At 45.0% G+C, this 24,712-nt stretch overlaps 1 protein-coding gene across 49 annotated transcripts in view; it reads left to right on the top strand.

Annotated features, from left to right (window-relative positions):
• The window catches only part of PNPLA7 (patatin like phospholipase domain containing 7), an 88,040-nt gene that overhangs the window by 11,169 nt on the left and 52,159 nt on the right, over positions 1–24,712 (top strand). For 25 of the 49 annotated variants that reach the window (XM_023629484.2, XM_070250497.1, XM_070250489.1 and 22 more), the window contains 6 exons: positions 7,814–7,942; positions 8,430–8,510; positions 9,384–9,510; positions 10,260–10,400; positions 15,348–15,448; positions 15,590–15,736. In XM_023629484.2, coding sequence (XP_023485252.2) covers positions 7,814–7,942; positions 8,430–8,510; positions 9,384–9,510; positions 10,260–10,400; positions 15,348–15,448; positions 15,590–15,736 — 726 coding nt within the window. Of the gene's footprint in view, positions 1–7,813; positions 7,943–8,429; positions 8,511–8,740; positions 8,789–9,383; positions 9,511–10,256; positions 10,401–15,347; positions 15,449–15,589; positions 15,737–24,712 lie in introns of those variants that run through there. The other 24 variants (XM_023629486.2, XM_023629482.2, XM_070250485.1 and 21 more) reach the window with 3 other exon arrangements.

Genomic DNA, 24,712 nt, shown 5'->3' with positions numbered 1-24,712 from the left:
TTTGGGCTTAGGGGAGGCGTACGGTAATGTGGGTTGCTAGAAATGTTCTATATCTTCATTTGAGTGGTGGTTATATGGGTTAATTATGAAAAGACAAATAGAGTGAGCTACTTGGAAGCTAGATGTGAGCCCACGTTTGCTCAGCGCCTGTCCCCTGGGGCTCCCTGCAGGAAGGCTGGCAGGGGGTCCACAGCTGAGAGTGTAGGTCTTTCTCTAGAGCAGAGTCCCAGAGGAGAACCCACCAATATCCTGCTGGGCTTGGAGTCAGGGAAGGCGTCTGGGGGTGCCCACATCCAAGTGGACACTGTCCTCTGGCCTGGGAGTGAGATGGCACTCCTCCCATGGCTGTGCCTGATGTCCTGGTGCTCACACCTGTCTGCTTCACCGTCTCCAGAAGAACACCGGTGGCCGGCTGCAGGGGAGGGGAGAGGATGTGGGCCAAGCAGCCTGCAAGGATCGGTTTTCACTGTCTTGGCTCTATACCCTGAAGAGAACGTTTCAGCTTTCACTGGACAGCCCGTCAGTTCCATTAGCTGCCCCTCTGTCGCTTACTCTGCATCAGCTTCCAGGATGTTGCTGACCTGTCTCCTCTGCTCTTAGCTTTTGTCTTCATCCTTGGAGGTTCGTGTCTTTCTAACAGAGCAGAGAGGAGCACATGTGCCCTGAGGGAATGGGGTTAGGCGTTTACCTTCAGACTGCCGTTTTTAATGGGTAGTAGGCTTTGTGATTATTTTTTTCCAGTTGAACTAACAATATATTTTTTGACACTGAGGCAATTTTGATTCTTTTATTTACTTTTCTTTCCAGTTTTATTGAGAAATAATTGACGTATATCACTGTATACGTTTAAGCATGGTGGTTTGATTGACATGTATTGTGAATTGATAACAGGATGTCTGTGTCTAGTTAACATCCATCATCTCATATAGCTACAGTTAGAAGAAGAGGGATTTCTGCTTGTGATGGGAATCCTTAGGTCTGCTCTCAGCAACGTTCCTGTACTTCGTCCAGCAGTGTGGAGCTGCGGTCCCCATGTTGTGCATTACGTCTCCAGTGCTTATTTATCTTATAACTGGAAGTTTGTACTTTTGACCACTTTCCTCTAATTCCCCCTCCCCCTACTATTTTAATTTTTATAAATTTGTTATGAAATATTTCAGCTATACCAAAAGCACGCTATAGTAGGAAAACATATCAGCTGTCACCCAGCTTATGTAGCGATCACCCTGGCCAGCTGTCACTCAGGTTAGCTGTAAACCGTCAGTACCATGTAGTCACCCACCCACCCTCTGGTTTCAGCCCCTCCTTTCCTTGGGGGCAGCTGCTCCTCCAAGTTTTCTCTGGCCCCCTCGCACGTGTGGCATAATTGTGCAGAACTCTGTTCTGCAGCCTCCTTGGTTTGTGCAGGGTTCTTAGCATAAGAGCCCTCCGTGTGGATGGGGGTTGTTCTAGTCCAGTCTCTGTTCCACTATTGATCTCTCTGTTGCTGATTGACATTTAGGTTGTTACATTGTTTTCTGTTGCACCTTGTGCTGCTGAGAACATTTGTAAACACAGGCAAGTGTGAGGCTTTCTTGGGGGTCTGTACCTGGGCCTTGTTCATACCCGGAGTGACACAGCCTCTCCCTGTGGTTTTTATAGTTTCTTGATTTTAGGTAAGGGTGAGGGCACTTTTCTTCTGACAGGTCAATTTGAAAATATAATGCCCACAAGCCATTTTTGGCGATAGCTGCTAAGTTGTCATTCCTTCTCCTACCCTCCCTCCAAACATTAACACACTTTTCTCTGATTCTGGAATGGAGATGAGAACTCCTGTCTGATAGGGTTTGTGGAGACGTTCCTCCTTGGTTCTCCTAGGGTCTCCTAGCTGCTTGACTTGCTGGTGAATGGAGATGGACTGGCTTCACAGGGCCTGTAGAGACAGCCGGGAAGTGGGGTGAGGCCATGTCCAAGATACACCATCCACCCCTGTGAGCCAGAGGAAGAGGGTGTCCACTCTCCACAGAGCAACCAAGCAGTGCATAAATGGCGAGAGGCATGCCGGGAATCTGGAGCCGGCCTGGACACCTGGCAGGCAACTGCTCAGTATCATTCTGTGCTCATGTTTCTTGTGGTGTGGTTATGGGTCTCTTAGGGGCAACTTTCTCTTCATAAAGGATTTGAAAGAGCAGAAAGGAGTCCAAGCAGAAGAAATAGGACTGAGTTCTAGAGCTCACTTAGAATGTCCTGAGAACCAGATGCCCAGTGTTCCTGACACACAGGGTTGTGCAGCAGGAGGGGCCTCTGCCAGGTTTGCCTCAGGGTATAGCAGTGTCTGGAGATTGGTTTCACCTTGCTTAAATTCTCATTTGCATGGCCCAGCATCTGAAAGTCCTCCCTAACAGCAGCAGCAACAAGTCTCATCACACAAGTGAGCTGCTGTCTGTGGTGATTTATTAGGCTTCTTCATTCTGGCTTTCAAAGAAGAAGGAAATTGAGATTTTTATTTTTGATAAAACTAAAATAGAGTTCCAGTTCTGCTGTGGCAGGGTGCTGCCCCTACAGCCTCTCTCTCCTGCTGATTACAGCTAAAAACTCTGGACAAAATTCAAGAAGCAGTTACTGAAGACTGAAAAGTAGGCAGATTGTGGGTGGGAATGAAAGCAGGAGAAGCAGTCCACGCAGGGTGAGTTCCCAGGTTTTCCTCTGTTGTCTCACTGCGCTGCCTCAGTGGCGGCCCAGTCAGGAAGCCAGAGCTCTGATAGGAACCCGTCTTTCTGAGAGCGGGAGAGTGTGTGTGTGTGGATCCTGGAAGAAGACGTCTGAAGAAGCAGGTCCCCTGAGGCTGTCTGTGAACCTCTCCCAGTCTCCGAGCAGACCCAGCAGTGCAGCACAGACCCTGAGAGCTGGATGAAGAGTCAGACTAACCCCCGTGGAGGGCACCCACGCAGGATGGAGAAGGCCTCAGAGGCCACACTTTGGGACCCACTGCCCACAGGTGGTAGAACAGAACGTGTGTCTGAACCTAACCAGCTGATAACCTGCTAAAAAAATCAACATTCTCCAGAAACTTTTAACCTAAACCTAACCATATCAATAATAATGTTGAATACACAAATTAAGTAACCGAGGTGGACAGATTGGATGGAAATACCAAGATCCAACTATATGCTGACTTCATGAAACCCACTTTAAATGTAAACACTTAGATTAAAGATAAAAGGATGGGGAAAGTCCCATTATAACTCCAATTAACATAAAAATGAAGGGCTCTATTAATATCAGACAGAGTGGACTTCAAACCAAGAAATGTTACCAGAGGGGCTGGCCCCGTGGCCTAGTGGTTAAGTTCGTGCACTCCGCTGCAAGTGGCCCAGTGTTTTGTTGGTTCGAATCCTGGGCGCGGACATGGCACTGCTCATCAAACCACGCTGAGGCAGCGTCCCACGTGCCACAACTAGAAGGACCCACAACGAAGAATATACAGCTATGTACCGGGGGGCTTTGGGGAGAAAAAGGGAAAAATAAAATCTTTAAAAAAAAAAAAAAGAAATGTTACCAGAGATAAAGAGGGATATCACTCACCAAGAAGATATAACCATCCCAAAGGTGTGTGCACTTAACAACAGTTTCCAATACATAATTTCAGAAGTGGAACAGAAACTGACAAAACTGACAAGAGAAATAGACAAATCCATGGTTGTAGTTGGTGACTTTAACTTTTCTCTCAGTAATCAATAGACCAAGCAGGCAGAGAATCTGCAGAGATAAAAAGAAATCTGAACAACGCTATCAGCCACCTTGATTAGTTAATTGATTAACTTATCGAACACTGTTGAACACTGGACTCAACAACAGCAAAACACACGTTCTTTTCAAGGGCATGTTGGGCGCTCACAAGACATGCTGGTGTTCTGGGCCGTAAAAGAAATGTTAATAAATTTTAAGGAACTGAAATCATCAAAGTCTGTCCTCTGATTATAATGGTATTAAACTAGAAATCAATAACAGGAAGAAATATAAGAACTCCCCTAAATAGTTGGAAATTTAAAAATACATTTCTAAATAAAGCATTGGTCATAGAAGTTGCAAGGAAATAAAAATATTTCAAACTAAATGAAAATGTAACATATCAAGATTTGTGGAGTGCAGCTAAAGTAGTGCATAGAGGAAAATTTATAACATAAAATGCTTGTATTAGAAGAGAAAGAAGGTCACCAGTCAATGATCTAAGCTTTTATCTTAAGAAACTAGGAAGAGCAGATGAAAATGCAAAGCAAGCAGAAAGAAGACAATAATAAAGATAAAAGCAGAAATCAGTGAAATTGAAAATAGAGAAACAACAGGAGAATCAGTGAGAACAGAAGCTGGCTCTCAGAGAGCATCAGTAACATGGAGAAACCTATTGCCAGACCAGTGAAGAAGAAATGGAGAAGACAAGCTACCAACATCAGAAATGAAGGAGGGGACGTGTCTACAGACTCTATAGATGTAAAAAGATGAATAAGGGAATGTTATGAACAACTTTATGCCCCTAAAATCCACAACTTAGTTGAAATCAACAAAGTCCTGGAAAGAGAAGTACCGGAGCTCCTCAGTAAGACTTAGACTGTCTGAACAGTCGTGTCTACCAGAGATAGCAGATTTGTAGTTGAAGTCCATCCCACAAGGAAAACTCCAGGTATAAGTGGCTTCACTGTGGCATTCTGCTCAACATTTAAAGAAGAAATCATGCTAATTTTACACAAACTCTTCCAGAAAAGTGCAGAGAAGGAAATACTTCCCAAATCAATTTTGAGCCAGTATTACCCACGTACCAAACCAGACAAAGACATTCCCAGAAAAGAAGATTGCTGGCCAATATCTCTCATGAACAGAAATGCAAAATCCTCAGTGTTAGATAATCCTGAAACACTCTCATGTGTTAGATATCCTCTAAGATCCTCATACACTAGAGATCCTCTGATACCCTCGTACACTAGATACCCTCCAATACCCTCATGTATTGGAGGTCCTCCGGTAGCCTCATGTGTTAGAAATCCACAGTATCCTCATATATTAGATATCCTCTGATATCTTCATATATTAGATATCCACATTATCCTCAAATATTAGAAATTTGAGTCCAGCAATATATAAAAAAATGATAATACCTAATGATTTTGTAGAGTTTATTCCAGGAATGTAGGACTGTTACATCATTTGAAAATCAATCAATGTGATTCACCATATCAACAGACTAAAGAGAAAAACCATATGCATCTCAATAGTTTCAGAAAAAGCATTTGACAGAATTCAGCTTCCACTCATGTTAAAAACTCTCAGAAAACTAGGAAAAGAAGAGCATTTCCCATATCCAGTAAAGGACATCTATAAAAAGCCCCACAGCTAACGTCATGCTTAGTTGGGGGAGACTGAATGCTTTCCCTTGAAGATGGGAAATAAGCCCGGAATGTCCATTCTCACCGCTCCTGCTCAGCATCGTATCGGAGGTCCTCCTCAGGGTAATGAGGGGAGAGAGAAAGAAGCAGCACACATGTTGGAAGAGAGAAAGGTAAAACAGTCTCTATTTTCAAACAACGTGATTATCTATCTAGAAAATCCTGTAGAATCTACTAGAAAGCTACCAGAACTTATGAGTGAGCATGGCAAGGTTACAAAACCAATACTAAATAAAACCAATTGTATTTCTATATGTTAGCAATTAGAAATTGGAAACTGAGGTTTTAAAGAATGGTAGTGTTTATAATAGCACCACAGCCCACACAATAGTTAAGTATTAACAGAATATGTGCAGGTTATGTGTGTACAGCACTGAAGAAGGACGTCAAAGAAGGCTTGAATGAATTCGAGGAATATGTGTTTTCATGGACTGGGAGACTCAATACTGTTAAGAAGGCAGATTTCCCCAAATTGTTCAACAGAATTCCAATCAAAATCCCAGCAGGCTTTTTTTTTTTTTCCTAGAAATAGATTGATTATAAAATTATATGGAAAGGCAAAGGAACTAGAAGTAGCTAGAAGAATTTGAAAAAGAAAACAAAGCCGAAGGACTCACGACTTGATTTCAAGACAGTGTGATGGTGGACACTGACGGGCAGAGCTGGGCAGACAGTCCAGAAGTCGGTGCATATGTGGAGTGAGCCGATCTCTGACCGAGGTGCAGAGGCAGCTCGCCGGAGAGAGCACCATCTTTTCAACAGGGTGCCAGAACAGTGGACAGGATGTGCAGACATGCGTCTCAACCCACACTTCACCCTAACTCCAAATGGATCACAGACCTAGATGTGAAACCTGGAAGTATAGAATTTTCTGAAGAAAACTTTTGTTCCCTTGTGATTTGCAAAGATTTCTCAGACGTGACACAAAAAACACGATCCATGAGAGAAAAAAATTGGAAAATTAGATTTCACCAAAATTAAAAACTTGTGGTTTATGAAAAACACTGTTAAAAGGATGAAAAGTCAACCTACAGACTGGGAGAAAATATTTGCAAAACATGACTCTGATAAAGGACTTGTATCAGAGTATACAAAAATCTCTCAAAACTCAATATTAAGAAAACAAGCAATTCACGAAAAAGACAAAAGGTCTAAACAGACATTTCACTATAGATAATATGACAATGTCAGAGAAGTACATGAAAAGTCACTCGTCATCAGTAGTCATTTGGGAAATGAGAGTTAAAACCGTGGTGAGATACAACCCACCTCTTGGAATGATGGATTAGACTGATAGAATCGAGGCCACAAGACAAAGTCTGCAGGCTCTCTCCTCCTGGAGGTGGGGAACACCCCAGCCCTCTAATCCTGGAGTCAGTCCTCCTGGTGTGGCCAGCCCCATCCTGAGACTGCCGAGGTCCACCCTGCATAATAGAAACACTGCTAACACTTGGGGACTTCCAAGGGTTGAGAGGCTCCTCTGAGGAACCGGAGAACAAGACTGGCCAAATTCTTCATCCTACAACCCTGACAGTGCAGGTATAGTGTGTAGGAGTCACCCAAAACTCTCATTTGTTGCTGGTGGGACTGCAAAGTGCTGCAGCCCCTGTGAAACAGATTGGTAGTTTCTTAAAAGTTATAGATGCATATACCATATGACCCAGAAGTCCCACTCCTAGATATTTAGCAAGAGAAATGAAAACTTTGTTGACACAAAACCCTGTATGTGAATATTGTAGCAGCTTTATTTATAATTACCAAAACAGGAAAAAATCCAAATGTCCTTCAAACTGCTGGATAGATAAACTGATGCATCTGTAAAACAGACTAGTTCTCAGCAGTCAAGGGCACAATGTTCTGGTACAGGAGCAGCATGATGAATCCCAAGTGCATCATCTCAGTGAAAGGAGCCAGACCCCCATGTCATTCCACGTAGGTGACATTTTGACAAAGGCAACCCCATCAGGAAAGAAAAGAGCTGAGTTGTTGCTGGGAACCAGCAGTGGGAGGAGAAAGCGATGACGGGACTCAGAGCTGTGCACCAGTCAGCGTGAAGCTCACTGCACAAGACAGTACCTTGACTGAAAGCCAGTTCCCAGAAGACAGAAGCCGAGTGCTGCCGACTCGTCCTCGTCCGTGTGGAGTCCTGTTGGCACTCTGCTTCTCAAGCCGAGCCTCCTCCTCAGAGGCCCTGTGCTCACGGCAGGGCGAGGCTCTGCCTCAGGGTTGTTTGGTGGGGTGGTCCTAGCTCCACGGGGTAGGGTGTCTCACACATCCTTTTGGAGAGCAGGGTTCTGAGAGGTGTGACAGTCGAGACCAGCACAGGGACTTGGAGAGCGGGTTCTGAAATCTCAGGACAGGCGAGAGCAGACTAACTGGAGCTGTTGTTACAGGGCCACACTGCACCGTACAAAACAGTGTCAGCCCGTGCCGCTGCCGCATCCACTGTCCTCCGGCTTCCAGCCGCGGCTTTCCAAGGAGTTTTTGAGAAATACCCTGAAACCCTCGTGAGGGTGGTGCAGGTGCGTTGCTCTTCTAGTCAAGCTCTCCGTCTGCCATGGGCTGTCTCAGGGCAGGTCCCAGATCGTCAGTTTATGTGTGGCTTCGGAGTCTGGTAGCTATGAAGACGCATCCCAGACTGTGGGATTGATGTCGTGGCAGGACAGACTGCTGGCATGGTGGGGTTCTGGGTGGGTGTAAGGAGGACTAAGGTGGTTTTTAAGAAATTTTGTAAGACATATTTTACAATAAAAATTCACCTTCATAACCTCAAAGAGGTCCTCAAATCTCCCACTAAACCCCAAAAGAGTGCGTTTTTTATTATTAAACTTCTTGTTTTGAAGTAATTTTAGATTTACAGAAAACTTGTGAAAACAATGAAAGTGTTCCCTCATGCCCCTAATGCTAACATCTTGGGGGACCACAGTGAGTTGTCACAACACCCCAAGGTGGCTCCGGGTGTCTGGGGGAGGTGCCAAGCCTGGTACAGGTGGCCCCTCTCTCTCACAGATCATCATGGTGCGGCTGCAGAGGGTCACCTTTCTGGCTCTGCACAACTACCTGGGCCTCACCACGGAGCTCTTCAACCCCGTAAGTGCAGCCTCAGCCTCCTAATCTCTGGTCCTGGGACCCTGGGCTTTGGGAGGGGATGATGGGCCAAGTTTACTTGTCTGGGCCTCGATTCTCCTGGGGTCTTGTGCTAGGAACCAGTTAAGTGGAGGAAGGTGGGATTCCTTCTCAGGTGGTGGAATGTGTCCACCCTGGAGACTCGCCACCTGTTTGCGAGTGGCCTTGTTGTACCTCCACTGTTCCCGTTCCAGGAGAGTCTGGGCTTGGCCTGAATGCGGCTCCTCAAATCACCCCATTCCGTAAGCACGCCTGCCCCTTTCCAGCTCCTCCGTGGCGCACACTGAGCTGACCGCTGTCCAGTGGAGCTGTCACCTCCTGTCCCCTCCCGCCCCAGAGAGTTCTTGTGAGAATGAAACGAGCTGATCGCTTTGCCTGCCTTGTCCCCATAGCCTGAAACAGTGCCTGGTACTGGGGAGCCCAGTGCCTGTTTGTGGACCCTCAAACAAATCCCCTGCAGGTCCCAAGTGCCAGCAGACATTTGTTGTCAGTGTCAGATTTCACTTGGATGTTCTCCCTAGTTTTGATGATATTTTAGGTTGTGTCTTCTTCCCTTGTTGATATTTCAGAGTATATCCTGTTGTTTTCTGCATTATTCTTCATCTTCCTGAAGAGTATGAAGGTTTCTGACAATTTTGACTGTCATTTAAACTTGATAGAGACGCTGGGATAGAATGCGGCTCAGCCTCGGCCCCTGACACAGACCAGGGCTCCTTTCACATCACTGCTTTCCTGGGCAGTGCCTCCTCTCTTTCTGGGAAATGGGGCTTTTTCTCAAGGGTTTCACACCAGCCCAGGTGTGCTCCTGGAGCAGCCTGCTTCTTTCGCATGTCCCAGGAGAGCCAGGCCATCCCCCTCGTGTCTGTAGCCAGTCTGGCTGTTGGAAAGACCAAGAGGCAGGTGAGCTGCAGCCCTGAGGAGCGACTCGAGAAGTCCCTGCGGCCTCAGGAGTCCTGCGACCCAGGTACTGCCCCGGGACTGACCTCCAGCCTTCTTCCCTCCCTCCCACCCCTCCAGTCACCAGCTTTCACCTTCTGTCACTGTGGGAAGACCTGGCCCCCGGGAAAAGACACTCAGGGAGCAAGTTCCAAGCTTCGCTTTCTGACCACACTGCTCTGAGCTCTCCAGAGGGGCTTAGATTTGGGGAAATAAACTGTCCTTGAGGCTTCTTGGCCAGGAGTCACCTCCAGAGTGATGGCGTAACACGCAGCCACACTAATAGATGTGGGAGATGTCACCTGTTTATAAACAAGTGACTAACAAAGTCTGTGAAGTTCAGCGTCCTTACTGGAAGGTTATTTTGGATTCATTCACCTGAGGGACAGGTGGAGCCCTGAAGCTTGCCAAGCTCATCCCAGGTGTGCTCAGACGGCCACCTTGACTAAGAATGCCACTCACAAAGGGACATTGCTTCCACCTGGGGCTTTAGTTTACCCTCAAGGTGCTCGGCTGGCAGCAAGCAGCCAGTCAGTTCTGGAAGACCTTGGAGTAGGGGCGGAGCAGGGCCTGGGTCTGAGGCTGGCACTCACTCATCACTCACCTAGGCAGATGGGCACAGGTGATTGGCCAGGCAGGGCAGGTGATGAGGATGTAGCCCGAGGTGGCAGATGTGCAGGGCCACAGAGGGCTGTCTCTGGGCCTCGAGACAGGTGGTTGTGTGCTGCTGTGGGAACAGAGGCCTTGCTTCCTGTCAGTCTTGTCTCGTCCCAGCAGATCATGGGGGCAGCCGTGCAGCAGCCTCTGGGCCTCTGCTGAAGAGGAGCCATTCCGTCCCACTGCCTTCTGTCCACAAAGAGATCTCGGATGAGCTCGGCAAGGCCCAGGCAGGTGACAAGGCCCCTTCGGCTCCACCAGGTAAAGGACCTGAGCTTGGAGCGTTCATAAGGTGGGCAAGCCTTCAGGCCCAGAGGACCCTGCGCCCACACTCTGGCTCTTGATTTGAGGCAGTGGTGGGCTTCTTACTGCCCTGAACATCCTGTGGGCTCCTCTCCACATTGCCCCTGGCTCACCACTGCCCCTGGCGCCGGTGCACATGAAGCTTCTCCTGGCCAGGCCCTGTGTGCCCTTCCTGCCCCTGCGGGCATGTCTACCCCCGCACCGTCCTTTCTCCTTGTGCTGGGCTCTGCCCACCAGCATGCTAACATGCTCTGTCCTCCCCGAAAGGTTTTTCCTGGGCCCTCTGTACCCCTGAGCCGTCACCCAGGTTTGCTTTCATTGCAGCAGAATTCTCCCCAGGGGGCCCTGCACCGCTCCCCGCCCCCCCCCCCCCCCCCACACACACAGACTTTGTCTCTGCTTTGTTTTCTTTCCGGAATCTCAGTTGCAGAGTTTTCTTATCCCTTTGGTCATCGATTGTTTCTCTTCGCCTCTCCCCGAGGGCCTTCCCCTGTGAGGACCTTTGTTGTGACCTTTGCTTGCTTGTGAGTTTCACAGCCTGGATGGTTTGCGTGGGTGCATCCTGGCAGTGGCCCACGGGGTGGCTGGGAGTGATGTGCCCATGAAGCCTACAGCTAGTGGGCTGTCAACACTCCCCCACAAACCAGCTCACTCCTTACCACCTTTCTAATTTTGCTCTTATGTTTGTTAGAAAGTGTGTTTTGTTTTCACTTGCATTTTGTGGCTTGCTGGCAAGTTTCATCACCTCCTTGACAGCTCTTTGGTTCCCTCTTTAGGAGTTGTCTGTTTGTATTCTTTGCCCATTTTCTGCAGTTTCTTGAGGTTTTCTTGTTGGTTTGTATTAATTCTTTTTGTGCTCCAGGTGGAGAACCCTCGTCAGTGTTAGTTGCTCAGATGTCTTCTCCTGATCTCTGTCATCTGGAAGCACGGCCGGGGCGCCTGCACGCTGCAGGAGCCCTCATGTTCCTTTATTGAAACCTTGCACGTTGTGTTTCGAGTCTTCCTCTTTTCTTGTTCCCAGGTCATAAGTATATTCTAGAGTCTTTCTGTTAGCTTTTCAGTTTTGCCTTCCACATTGAGGTCTTTCATTCCTTGTCATTCTCTCTTGCATATGTTCAAGGTAAGAAAGTCAGCTTTTTCTTACTCTATAGAGTGTTAATTTGCCCAACACCATCAACAAAACACTCTTTCATTTACCTTGCTGTTTTGGTATCGTTTTCATTAGGTATCAAGTTTCTGAATCTACATGATGTTTTGTTTAATGACAGCTTTTTTGAGATATAATTCACATACCATAAAGTTCACCCTTTTAAAGTGTATAATTTAGTGGCTTTTGGTATGGTCACAAAATTGTGCATCAATTGCCACTATCTAATTCCCAGAACTTCCCCCCCACAAAGATTAACCCCTGAGCTAACATCTGTTGCCAATCTTCTTGCTTTTCTTCCTTTTTTTTTTCTTCATCTCCCCAAAGTCCCCCAGTACATAGTTGTATATTCTAGTTGTGAGTGCCTCTGGCTGTGCTATGTGGGACGCCGCCTCAGCATGGCCTGATGAGCAGTGCTAGGTCCACGCCTAGGATCGGAACTGGCAAAGGCCTGGGCCACCAAAGTGGAGCACGCGAACTTAATCACTCAGCCACAGGGCTGGCCCCTAATTCCAGGACATTTTCATCACCCAGTAAAGAAACCCTGTACCCCTTAGCCATCACTCCCCATGCCCTAGCCCCCAGCCCTGGCAACCACCAGTCTGCTTTCAATTTCTATGGATTTGTCTGTTCTGGATATTTCATAACTTGGATCTACTTTTTAGGTATTTTTGGTGTTCTGCTGGTTTATTTGCCTGTTTCTTTACTAACACCAAGTTATTTTTTGTTTTCACTAACTGTTTATGGATGTAAATATGTGTTAGAATATGTAAATCCTAAGAGGACAGTTTGATGAATTTTCACAAACTGAACTCATCTGTGAGACCAGCACCCAGATAAAGAAACTAGTGTCCCAAGCCCCGTTTGTGCTTCTCCACTTACCACCAGCAGTGATATTTAGACGGCAGCAGCCTGTCCCACCAGTGACACCTACTCTCCTGATCTCTGATGGTTCAGACTGCTTTTGAGTCTGGCTTCTTGTGCTGAGCCTTGTGTTTGTGACATCCATCCGTGTTGCTGTGTAGCCATATGCACCCGTCCTCACTGTCGTGCAATGTTTTATTGTGTGAATATACTGCATTTAGATGTCTGTTGAATATACATGTACATTTTCTCATCGGAACTGCTGATCATAGAATGCACATATGTTTAGCTTGGGAGATCCTGCCAATGGTTTTCCAAGCATTTGTCCTGATGTGTACTCCCACCAGCCTCATAAGACTGTCTGGTTGCTCCAGTCTGCACTGTTCAGCACAGAATCACCCGCCACATGTGGCTGTTTACATTTAAATTCTAACAATTTGATCCCCAGACCTACTCAGGGGCTCATTGGCCTTGTGTGTCAGACAGTGTAGCTTACAGGCCACACAGCCTACAGGCCACACAGCCTACAGGCCACGCCATCTTGCAGGAAGTCGTCCTCCCCAGCCTGTGCTGTTTTCCATCTTTTCCATTTTGGCCCTTCTGTGCCCTGCAGGGGGTTCTTGTGGCTGTAACTCCAGCTTCCTGATGACTCCCGAGCCTGAGCACCTTCCATCTCCAAGGGGATGGTGTTGAGTTTTCTTTTGCCTGTTTTCCTTTTAGGTTATCTTTCATTTTCTTGTTGATCAATAGGAGTTGTTTAGGTACTCTCTGTATGAGTCCTTTGTTGGATGTATGTATTAAAAATATTTTCTGCTCACTCTTCACTCTCTTAATGATATCTTTTGATGAATAGAAGTTTTTAAATTTAATTATAGTCCAATTTATCAATTTTTTTCTTTTGTGGTTAATATATTTTGTGTCCCATTTGGGAAATCTGCCTGTAAGATTGAACGTTTGCCTTTTGTATTCACCCATCTAGGACTGACTCTTTTGTCTGAAGTGAGTCGGGGTCAAGATACATGTTTTCCCATATGGCTGTCCAGTTGACCTGCCACGTTTAAAAATATATGTTTAGTGAATTTTTTCAAATAAAAGAAGCTTAAATGATAGATAACTGAAAATAATAGCAATCCACATATAATGACATTTGAGTGTGAATTATCCAGTTCCGTGAACATATCCAGTTAACATTCCTACAGATACAGAGCTGCCTTTCCTCTGGTCTATATAGATATGACACTCATATATATAGGACATATTTCTGGAAAACATCAGAGATACTCAACATTTTAAGTTTTATAAACTGTGTGATTATAACAAAAGCATTCTATAGAAATGTATAGCCTTTAATGTATGCATGTTCTTATCACAAGGAGTATGGTTGGGTTTTGTTTTTAAAATAGATATTGGTATCATTATACCTTGGCTTATTAGTAATAAATAATAACAAAACAGTAATATGATAATATGAAATGCACAACATAATATATGTTATATAACAATGTAATACTGTAATAAATGCTATGAATATATGGTATCTTAGAATGGACAAAAACAGCTATTAACTGCTATGTTATTTTAAACTTTTCAAAATCTTATTAATATGATAAGAAAATAGCTGCACATATTTAAGTATTTTCCTATGAAACATAACCTTTAAAAAAATTAGTGGAGGTTGGTCTTTGTGGTTCCTTGTAATGAATCTCACATTTTCTTTTTTCACGTGAGTACAGACTGTGCTCTTCTGTCAGTGAAGGTGGTAAGGCAAAGTCACTCTTGAGCCACAGGCAGACCCCACTGTTGCCAGGCAAAGGGCTTTAGTGCGCGTTCTGCACGGGCCGTGGTCTGGTCGGGCAAGTGCCCAGGGTGTTGTCAGCCCCCTCCCACGCTCTTCTCTGCTTTCGTCTAAAACTGGACATTTGCCATAAAACTGAGAATTTGCAATTTCTGTGTGGTTCTGACGCCAGCTTTCTGTGATTGCCTGAAGTTGGTTTAAATCTATGATTGCAGATTCTTCAGCTTTACTTTTTAGCTCCGTGCTTCCCTGAAGAGTGGTGTACAGCCATTGCCCGACGGGCCTGTGCACACAGACACGCTGCGCAGCAGCTGCCTTCCCACGCCCCTTCCCAGAGGAGGCACTGTCCTGACCTTTTCACACTTAGGGTTTAAATGCTGACAGTACTTTACTGAGGCACGAGTAACAGAGTGCAGTGTGCCAGCCTCAGTGCGCAGCTCCCTGAGTCCTGACTGCCCTGCACACCGTGGGACAGCGGGAGGCCGAGGTCAGCAGTCAGTCCTCCCTACGCCTTACCTGCGTTTCTGGTTTGGACTATTCTGGAACTTCTGTGATGGAGCGTGCAGGATGTGCTCTCTGTCGGGAGCCCTCCACTCAGCGTCATGCCCTGGAGACTGAGCCGTACCACGGGCACCCGCCGTTTGCAGTGTTGGAGGCTCGTTGATCTCTCTTGTCGGGGCCGAGTGCTGTGTGCAGGATCTCTTGGCGTTTCAGAACGACCTGAGGAGTAGGCATTAGGACTTCAGCATTTTGGATGAGGGAACCGTGGCTTAGAGAAGTCGCTTGCACATACATGGTGCTCGTACATGGTGGGCCTGGGATGCAGACCTCGGTGTTTGATCCAAAGCTCATGTCCTTGCCAGAGTTCACAGCACCTGCTCTAGAGGTTTGCTCGTGCAGGGACTGAATAAAGTTGGTTGTGGCTTGTGAACAAGCAGGACAGCACAGAGGCTTGGCGCTCCCGTGATCTGAGCCTCATCTACCAGGGTCTGTGCTGCTTTGGGTTCCAGGGGGTGCTCAGCCAGCCTTCGGGGAGTGTGTACAGACCAGCGCGTCCGGTCGACCAGTGCGATGTCCTGAGTCTCCCCTCTGTTTGTAGGGAGCGTCGCAGGTGCCCCCTCAGACCTGAGGATGGCCTGTGACCGCGCCAGGGTTGTCCTACAGGCAGAGGAGCGCCCTGCGAGTGCCGTGGCCAGCAAGGTAGCCGCTCCTCTTCTTACCTCTGCTCTTCCGCTCTACCCTCCCCTGGTGCTGGTGTTCCTTTTGGGGTCCGAGGCTGGCGGGGCCCCCTACCCTTCCCCTCCCATGTCCCCTCTGATTATGCTTCTGTGTTCTCTCAAGTCCAAGAAAAGCGTGGTGGTTGCGGAGACACCATCTGCAGTCTTCCACTACGAGGACAGCACTTCGGATGAGACTGCTGCCAGCAGGAAGACAGATGCCATCTTCAGAGCTGCCAAGAAGGACCTGCTCACTCTGATGAAGCTGGATGTAAGTAGCCCTCCTCCTGCCTTCTCCCTGGCCAGGCTGAGTGGCGAGAGGTGCACAGTCTGTTGAGAGGTGGGTGGGCACCTGGCTCTCCTGCAGACGCTTCCTCCTTAGGAACCACTCCTCTCAGGCTGCGTGTCCCAGCTGGGGGCAGCCGCAGCCCTGCCTGAGCAAGACCCCCTCTGGGGAGGGCTCAGGAGAGCGTGGCTTCACAGACCCTCTCCCCTGGAGCTCTCCTGGCGTGTCTGTGCCCAGCAGCCCTGCTGGCCCTGCGCTTCTCCAGGTGCCTGCAGGTGGCGGGGCAGTGGGTGTGGGTCACATGTGTTCCCAGGCTTTGGACGCCACCCAGAATGCTGATCCAGGGCTGAAAGTGGTGGCACTCCCAACTGTGTCTTCATCACTTGCACATTTTTTATTTATCCTCTTTTCCCCTCACAGTTTAAAACGTTACGGATGCCTTACATACAGGAGAGAAGGAACACCTGTGAAACCCCAGTGTCGATGACTAGACAGTTAGCAGCTACCGACACCTGGTGCCCTCTGCGGCATGGCTCCTTCCTCTAGACAGACCGTGGCCCTGGGCCTGTGTGTGGGCTTTGTCTGAGTGGCTGCTCCTGTGTGTCCTTTGCTCTGCGTCATGTCTGTGGGTCGCCCACATCACTGCCTCTGGTGGGGGCTCTGTTGTTCTTGGGCCAGTATGTGAAAACACCGAGTGTGCCCATCTTTCGTCCCTGCTGGAGGGCACATGTGCCTGGTCACGCGTGTGTCTCCATCCCTGGGGTGTGCATCGTCCCCTGTCCAAACTGGCAGACAAGGGCTCCTGTGGCCCTGCATCTGTGCTGGTGGATTCGGACGTTTCCCTGTTGGGTCATGTGGGGCGTGGGGCAAGCAAGGCTTTGTTTTCCTGAGGTTCCCGGGTTCCTGTGTGGGTGTATTTGGTTCGTCTGCCTCGTGGGAGGCAGTGCTTCAAACCGTCTGCCCGTTTCTCTCTCTTTTCCTTTTTTACTTTTAGGGTTTCTTTAAGTTTCCTGAGTAAATCTTTGGTTGGTTAGGTCTTGCACATAGTTCTTTGCTCCAGGATTTGCCGTTTTTGCCTCTGAGTGCTGTCTTCAGTGGCTGGAAGTTCCTAATCGTGATGCTGTAAACTTATCAATCTTTTCCTTATGGTTAGTGCTCTTTGTGCTTTGTTTAAGAAACATTTCCTTATTTTGGCTTCATAAAGATTTTTTCTATATTGTTGTCTAAAAGTTTTATTGCTTCACCTTTCTTAAATTTTTTTTTTTTAAAGATTTAATTTTTATCCTTTTTCTCCCCAAAGCCCCCCGGTACATAGTTGTATATTCTTCATTGTGGGTCCTTCTAGTTGTGGCATGTGGGACGCTGCCTCAGCGTGGCTTGATGAGCAGTGCCATGTCCGTGCCCAGGATTCGAACCAACGAAACACTGGGCTGCCTGCAGCGCCGCACGCGAACTTAACCACTCAGCCACGGGGCCAGCCCCCACCTTTCTTAAATTTTAATGCAGATGGATTTAATTTTTCTGCACAATTCAAGGAAGGACTCGGATTCTATATATTTTTGCTCGTGGATTCCTGGTTGGCCCAGCATCATGCTTGGAAAGTCTGACCTTTCCCACTGTCTGCTATGCCTCTGTCATAAACCAGGTCTGTCTGGGTCCTCCATTCTGTTTCTCCACTGTTTTTTGGTGTCCGCACATGGTGGTGCAGCTTTGCACCGGGCCACCCTCCCAGGCACCCGGGAAAAGGAAACAAGGCTTTCTCCCCACACCCTCCCAAGGCACGCTCCGAGCTCTGAGGCAGTGACTTTCCCTCTGTCCAGAGTCTTCACTGAAATCCAAGGGAGACCGAGGCTGCAGGGGCTCCCCTCCTCCAGTTGCCTCTCTTCTCAGAGGCTGCAGGGGCCCACTCCTCCAGTTGCCTCTCTTCTCAGAGGCTGCAGGGGCTCACTCCTCCAGTTTCCTTTCTTCTCCCAGGAAACTCCACCACGGGAGGTTTAGGTTGCAGGCTGGCAACATCTCGCCGGCTCCGGCCCCAGTCTTGCTGCTGGACATCGGGTGCTGGTCTTTGCTCCTTTGAAAGTGACTCTTTCCTTTTGCTGCTCCTAAGATATTTCTTTTGTCTTTGGTTTTCTGCAATTTCACTATGATAGAACTGGGTGTGGATTTCTTTTTATTTATCTTGCATGAAACTCACTGGGCTTCTTCAATCTGTGTCTCTGAATTCCTTTTGAGAAATTTATCAGCATTACTCTTTAAATATTGTCTGTGCCCATTTTCTCTCTTCTCCTTCAGAAACTCAAATGAATGTATGTTCTCATTTATTCTTCGTTAGTCTTACCCTTTCTTCTGGATTTTCCATTAAAAAAGTCTGTCTATCCTTGAATATAGATATTTTTATTTAAGTTCACTAATTCTGTTTTTACAGTGCTAATCTGCTGGTAAACCCGTGTGTGGAGTGCTTAAGTTTCGTTATCCTATTTTGTGGTTCAAGAATGTCTACTTTTAAATCCGCTGTCACGGTTGAATAGTTTGTAGTTATGGCCAAATGTTCCAAATTTGGCTCTCATCTTCTTCAACAGTGAGCACTCCTGCGTTTCTGTAGGTGTCAGGCCTCTCCCTCAGAGTCCCTGGTTTGTTCCTGTGATCCTTGCCCAGAGTGCCTATCTCTCGTTGTGCCTTGTTGTCCTGGGTGACTGTGTGTACGGCGCTCACTTGTGGGAATCACCTGAGCCCGAGACGATGGCACCTTCTTGCAGGAGGGGCCCTGGTCCTTATATTCAAGCTCGAGGCCACCCAGACATCCCAAAGCTGGGCTTCGGAATTCCTCAGTTATGTTTAAAAAATTTCTATTTATTATATTTAATCCAGCAATAAAACTGTCAGATTATTTTAGTGACATTTTCTCAGTTTCATTTTAAAAACTTTAAACAAACTTATTTTTATTATTTTATTTTTATATTCAGTCATTGGTTCATCTAGAATTTATTTGTTTTCCGTCTTCTTATTCACCATGGAAAGCTTCAAATGCGTCAAAAGGCAGTGGTGATAGCCTTAGGAACCCCAGGTGCCTACCCCCCAGCCAGGGATCACTGCTCACAGCAAGTCTTTCTCCAGCTCCACTGCCAGCCCTCCCCAGTTATGTTCCGTCTGAAAATTTCAAACAGTGTCCTGGACATCCCTCTCTGAAGGCTGAGGATGCTGTTTTAAAACAAATCCATAATGTCATTCTCACAACTAAAATGTTGAACAGGCTCATATCATGATCCACCCAGCCAGTGTTCGTGTTTCCTCAGCTGCATTGTGAATGGGTTTTTTCAATACTTGTTAAATTTTTTTAGCAGACTTTATTTTTTAGAGCAGTTTTAAGTTCACAGCAAAATTGGGGAGATTGTAGAGATTTCCCATAGATCCCCCTGCCCATACACATGCACAGCCTCCCCCGTTATCAGCGTCCCCCCCAGATGTCCATTTATTGCAGTTGATGAAGCTACCCATCATTATCACAGAGTCCACAGATTACATTTGGGTTCACTCTTGGTGGTGTACATTCTGTGGGTTTGGACAATGTATAATGACATGTGTTCATGATTACGGTACTGTAAAGAGGGTTTTACTGCCCTAAAAATTCTCTGTGTTCTGCCTGTTCGTCCCTGCCCCCCCAACTGCTTACAACCACTGATCCTTTTACTGTCTCCATAGCTTTGCCTTTTCTAGAGTGTCATACAGTTGGAATTGTACATATGCAGCTTCTTCAGATTGGCTTCTTTCACTCAGTCATATGCATCTAAGGTTCCTCCTTGTGTTTTCAGGCCTTGATAGCTCATTTCTTTTTTTTTTTTTAATGCTTGATTCCCCTTTTAAAAGAGACACTCATTTTATTTTATTTAATATTTATTTGTATTTTTGATGAGGCAGATTGTCGCTGAGCTAACATCTGTGCCAATCTTCCTCTATTTTATATGTGGGATGCCCCTACAGCGTGGCTTAATGAGCAGTGTGTAGGTTTGTGCCCAGGATCCGAACTGGTGAACCCTGGGCTGCAGAAGCGGAGCACGTGAACTTAACCACTGCGCCACCGGGCAGCCCCTCAATAACTCATTTCTTTTTAGTGCTGAATGATATTCCACTGTCTAGATGTACTACCATTTATTTATCCATCCGCTTACTGAAGGGCATCTTGGTTTCTTCCAAGTTTTGGCAATTATGAGTAAAGCTGCTATAAATATCTGTGTGCGGGTTTTTGTGTGGACCTAATTTTTCAACTCATCTGGGTAAATACCAAGGAAGATGATTGCAGGATCATATGGTAAAAGTATGTTTAGTTTTGTAGGAAACTGCCAGACTGTGTTCCAAATTGGCTGTGCTGTTGTGTGTTCCCACCAGCAATGGATGAGAGTCCCTGCTGCTCCACATCCTCACCAGCATGTGGTGTTTCCAGTGTTCTGGATTTTGTCCATTCTAATAGGTGTGTAGTAGTATCTCGTTGTTTTAATTTGCCCTTCCCTGATGACATGTGATGTAGCATCTTTTCATAGGCTTATTTGCCATCCGTATTCTTTGGTGAGATGTCCATTACAGCCTTTGGCCCATTTTTTAACCAAGTTATTTGTTTTCTTATTGTTGAGTTCTAAGAGTTCTTTGTTTGTTTTGGATAAAAATCCTTTATCAGATGTGACTTTTGCAAATATTTTTTCCCAGTCTGTGACTTGCCTTTTCATTCTCTTGACAGTGTCTTTCACAGGGCAGAAATTTTTAATTTTAATGAAGTCCAGCTTATCAATTCTTTTTCTAATGGATCATGGCTTTGGTATTGTAGTTAAAAAGTCATCACCCAAAGCAAAGTCATGTAAATTTTCTCCTATCTTCTAGGAGTTTTGTAATTTTGTGTTTTACTTTTGGGTCTATGATCCATTTTGAGTTAATTTTTGTGAAGAATGTAAGGTCTGTGTCTAGACTCATTTTTGCACGTGGATTTCCAGTTGTTCCAGCACCATTTATTGAAAAGGCTATCATTTCTCCCTTTTATTGCCGTTGCCCCTGTATCAAAGATCAGTTGACTATATTTATGGAGGGTCTACTTTTGGGTTCTCTATTCTGTTCCATTGGTCTTTTTGTCAATATTTCACCAATACCACACTGTTTTGATAACTGTCGCTTTACTGTAAATCTTTTATTGACAGGTAGTGTCAGGTTTCTGACCTTGTTCTTCACCTTCAATGTTGTGTTGGCTGTTCTGGGTCCTTTGTCTCTTCAGTATAAACTTTAGAATCAGTTTGTCAATATCCACAAAATAAATTGCTGGAATTTTGACTGGGATTGCATTGAATCTGTAGATCAAGTGGGAAAGAACTGACGCTGTGACAATATTGAGTCCTCCTATCCATGGACATGGTCTGTTTCTCTAATTATTTAGTTCTTGTTTGTTTTCTTTCATCAGAGTTGTGTAGTTTTCTCATAGAGATCTTGTACATATGTTGTTAGATTTAATACTTAAGTATTTCATTTTTTGGGGTGCTAATGTAAGTGTTATTGTGGTTTTATTTTCAAATTCCACTTGTTTATTGCTGGCATATAGGAAAGCAATTGACTTTTGTGTCATAACCTTGTATCCTGCTATAATTGCTTATTAGTTCCAAGAGTTTTTTTGTTGATTCTTTTGGATTTTCTACATAGACGATCATGCCATCTATGAATAAAGAGAGTTTTATTTCTTCCTTCCCAATGTGTATACATTTTATTTCCTTTTCTTGTCTTATTGCATTAGCTAGGATTTCCAGTGTGACAGTGAAACGGAGTGGTGAGGAGGTATCCTTGCCTTGTACCTGATCTTAATGGGAAAGCTTTGAGTTTCTCACTGTTAAGTGTTATGTTAGCTGTAGATTTTTTATAGATATTCTTTATCAAGTTGAGAGAATTCTCTCTTTGTAATTTACTGAGAGTTTTTATCATGAATGGGTGTTTGATTTTGTCAAATGCTTTTTCTTCATCTGTTAATAGGATCCTGTGGTTTTTCCTCTTTAGCCTATTGATGTGATGGGTTACATTAATTGATTTTCAAATGTTGAATCAGCCTTGTATAAGTGGGACAAGTCCTAGTTGGTTGTTTTGTATAATTCTTTTTATATGTTGTTGGATTCAGTTTGCTAATGCTTTATTGAGAATTTTTACATCTATGTTCATGAGAGGTATTGGTTTGTGATTTTCTTTTGTTATAATGCCTTTATCTGGCTTTGGTGTTAGGGAAAGGCTGGCCTCATAGAATGAGTTAAGAAGTATTCTCTCTGCTTCTATCTTCTGAAAAAGATTGTAGAGAATTGTCATAATTTCTTCCTTAATATTTGGTAGAATCTACCAGTTAACTCATCTAGTCCTGGTACTTTCTGTTCCGTAAGGTTGTTAATTGTTGATTCAATTTCTTTAATAGATATAGGCCTATTCAGATTGTCTCTTTTTGTGTGAGTTTTGGTGGATTATGTCTTTTAAGGAATTGGCTCATTTAATCTAGGTTATCAAATTTGTGGGCATAGGGTTGTTCATAGTATTCCTTTATTATCCTTTTAATGTCCATGGGATCTGTAGTGATGGCCCCTCTTTCATTTCTGATATTAGTAATTTGTGTCTTCTCTTTGTTTTCTTAGTTACCCTAACTAGAGGCTTATCAATTTTATTGATCTTTTCAAAGAACCAATTTTTGGCTTTGTTGATTTTCTCTATTGATTTCCTGTTTTCAATTTTATTGATTTCTGCCTAATTAATTTCTGTTCTAAATTTTATCATTTCTTTTCTTCTGCTCACGTTGGATTTAATTTGCTCTTCTTTTTCTAGTTTCCTAAGCAGAAGCTTAGATTATTGATATTAGATCTTCTTTTCTAATATGTGCTGTCAGTGTTACAAATTTACCTCAAAGCACTGCTTTCACTAGATCCCACAAATTTTGATAAGTTGTTTTTTCATTTTCATTTAGTTCAAAATATTTTCAAATTTCTCTTGAGATTTCTGCTTTGACCATGTGTTATTTAGAAGTATACTGTTTAATCTCCAAGTATTTGGGGGATTTTCCAGCTATCTTTCTGGGTTTTTTAAAATTTTATTTTTAAAAAATTTGTTATTTTTAAAAAATTTCCTTTTTCTCCCCAAAGCCCCCTAGTACATAGTTATATTTTCTAGTTGTGGGTCCTTCTAGTTGTGGCATGTGGGATGCCACCTCAGCATGACCTGATGAGCAGTGTCATGTCTGCGCCCAGAATCCAATACAGTGAAACCTTGGGCCGCCAAAGCGGAGCGTGTGAACTTAACCGCTCAACCATGGGGCCGGCCCCTATCTTTCTGTTATTGATTTCTAGTTTCATTCCATTGTGGTCTGAGAGCAGATATTGTACTATTTCTGTTCTTTTAAATTTGTGAAGGTGTGTTTTACGGCCCAGAACGTAGTCTATGTTGGTGAAGGTTCCATGGGAGTTTGAGAAGAATGTGTGTTCTGCTCTCATTGGACAAAGTGGTCTATAGATGCCGTTTGTATCCAGTCGATTGATGATGCTGTTGAGTTCAACTGTGTCCTTACTGATGTTATGCCTGCTGGTTCTGTCCATTTTTTTGAGAGGGGTGTTGAAGTCTCCAACTGTAATAATAGATGTGTTTGTTTCTCCTTGCAGTTCTATCAGTTTTTGCCTCACCTATTTTGATGCTCTGCTGTTAGGTGCATACACATTCTCTTTTGGATTGTTGTGTCTTCTTGGAGAATTGACTCCTTTGTCATTCATTATGCAATGCCCTTCTTTATCCTTGATAATTTTCCTTTTCTGAAGTCTGCTCTGTATGAAATTAATACATCTATTCCTGCTTTCTTCTGGTTAGTGTTAGCGTGGTATATCTTTCTCCAACCATCTACTTTTAATCTATATATGTCTTTATATTTAAAGTAGGCTTCTTGTAGTCAATGTCTGGATGGATCTTGTTTTTTTAGCTACTCTGACTATCTTTGTCTTTTAATTGGTGTCCTTAGACCATTGATGTTTAAAGTGATTGTTGATATAGTTGGATTAATACCTACCATATTTGTTATTGTTTTTCATTTGTTCCCCTTGGTCTGTGTTCCTATTTTTGTCTACCACTCTTTTTCTTCTTTTTGTGGTTTTAATTGAAAATTTTATGCGATTCCATTTTCTCTCCTTTCTTAGCTTATCTGTTATACTTCTTTTTTCAGTGGTTGCCCTACAGTGAGCAATGTACACTTACAGTCAGTCCAAGTCCTCTTTCTAATAACACAGTGACATAATAAGAAATATATATATTGGTCTCTGCCCTCAGTTCCTGACACAGAGCTCCTGAATCCTTGGAATTTGCTGGGTTCTAGGAAATGAGACAACTCTTCATAGGCTCCTGGATCTGGGCCTGGTCACCAGAAAGACGAAGCCATGGTCAGAAGCTTGGAGCTTTTAGCTCCACCGCCATCCTCCAGGGAGAGGAGGGAGACTGGAGATGGAGTTCAAAATCCGTTGTGCCTGTGTGATGAAACCTCCATGAAAATCCCTGAACTGTGGGGTTTGGAGAGTTTCTAGGTGGGTGGATACATGCACACTGGGAGGGTGGCACACCCCAGCTCCATGGGGACAGAAGCTCTTATGCTTGGGACCTTTCATGTCCTTCCCTATGCATGTCTTCATCTGGCTGTTCATCTGTGTCCTTTATCACATCCTGTATTATGTAGTAAACCAGTAAACGAGTTATGTGAGCCGTTCTGGCAAATTACTGAACCTCAGGAGGGGATTGTGAGAAGCCCTATTTATAGCCAAGCTGGACAGAAGTGTCGGGGACCCTCTCCTTGCGATTGATATCTGAGGTAGGGGGAGTCTCGTGGGACTGAGCCCCTCTCCTGTGGGATCTGATGCTCACTCCAGGTAGTTGGTGTCGGAAATGAATCCTAGGGCACCCAGTTGGTGTTCAGAGAGTTGGAGAATTGCT

The sequence above is a fragment of the Equus caballus genome, chromosome 25, assembly GCF_041296265.1.
Source record: "Equus caballus isolate H_3958 breed thoroughbred chromosome 25, TB-T2T, whole genome shotgun sequence".
NCBI classification, from domain to species: Eukaryota; Metazoa; Chordata; class Mammalia; order Perissodactyla; family Equidae; genus Equus; species Equus caballus.
Note: the sequence above shows the minus strand (reverse complement) of the source record. Positions and strands in the feature narration are given on the sequence as shown.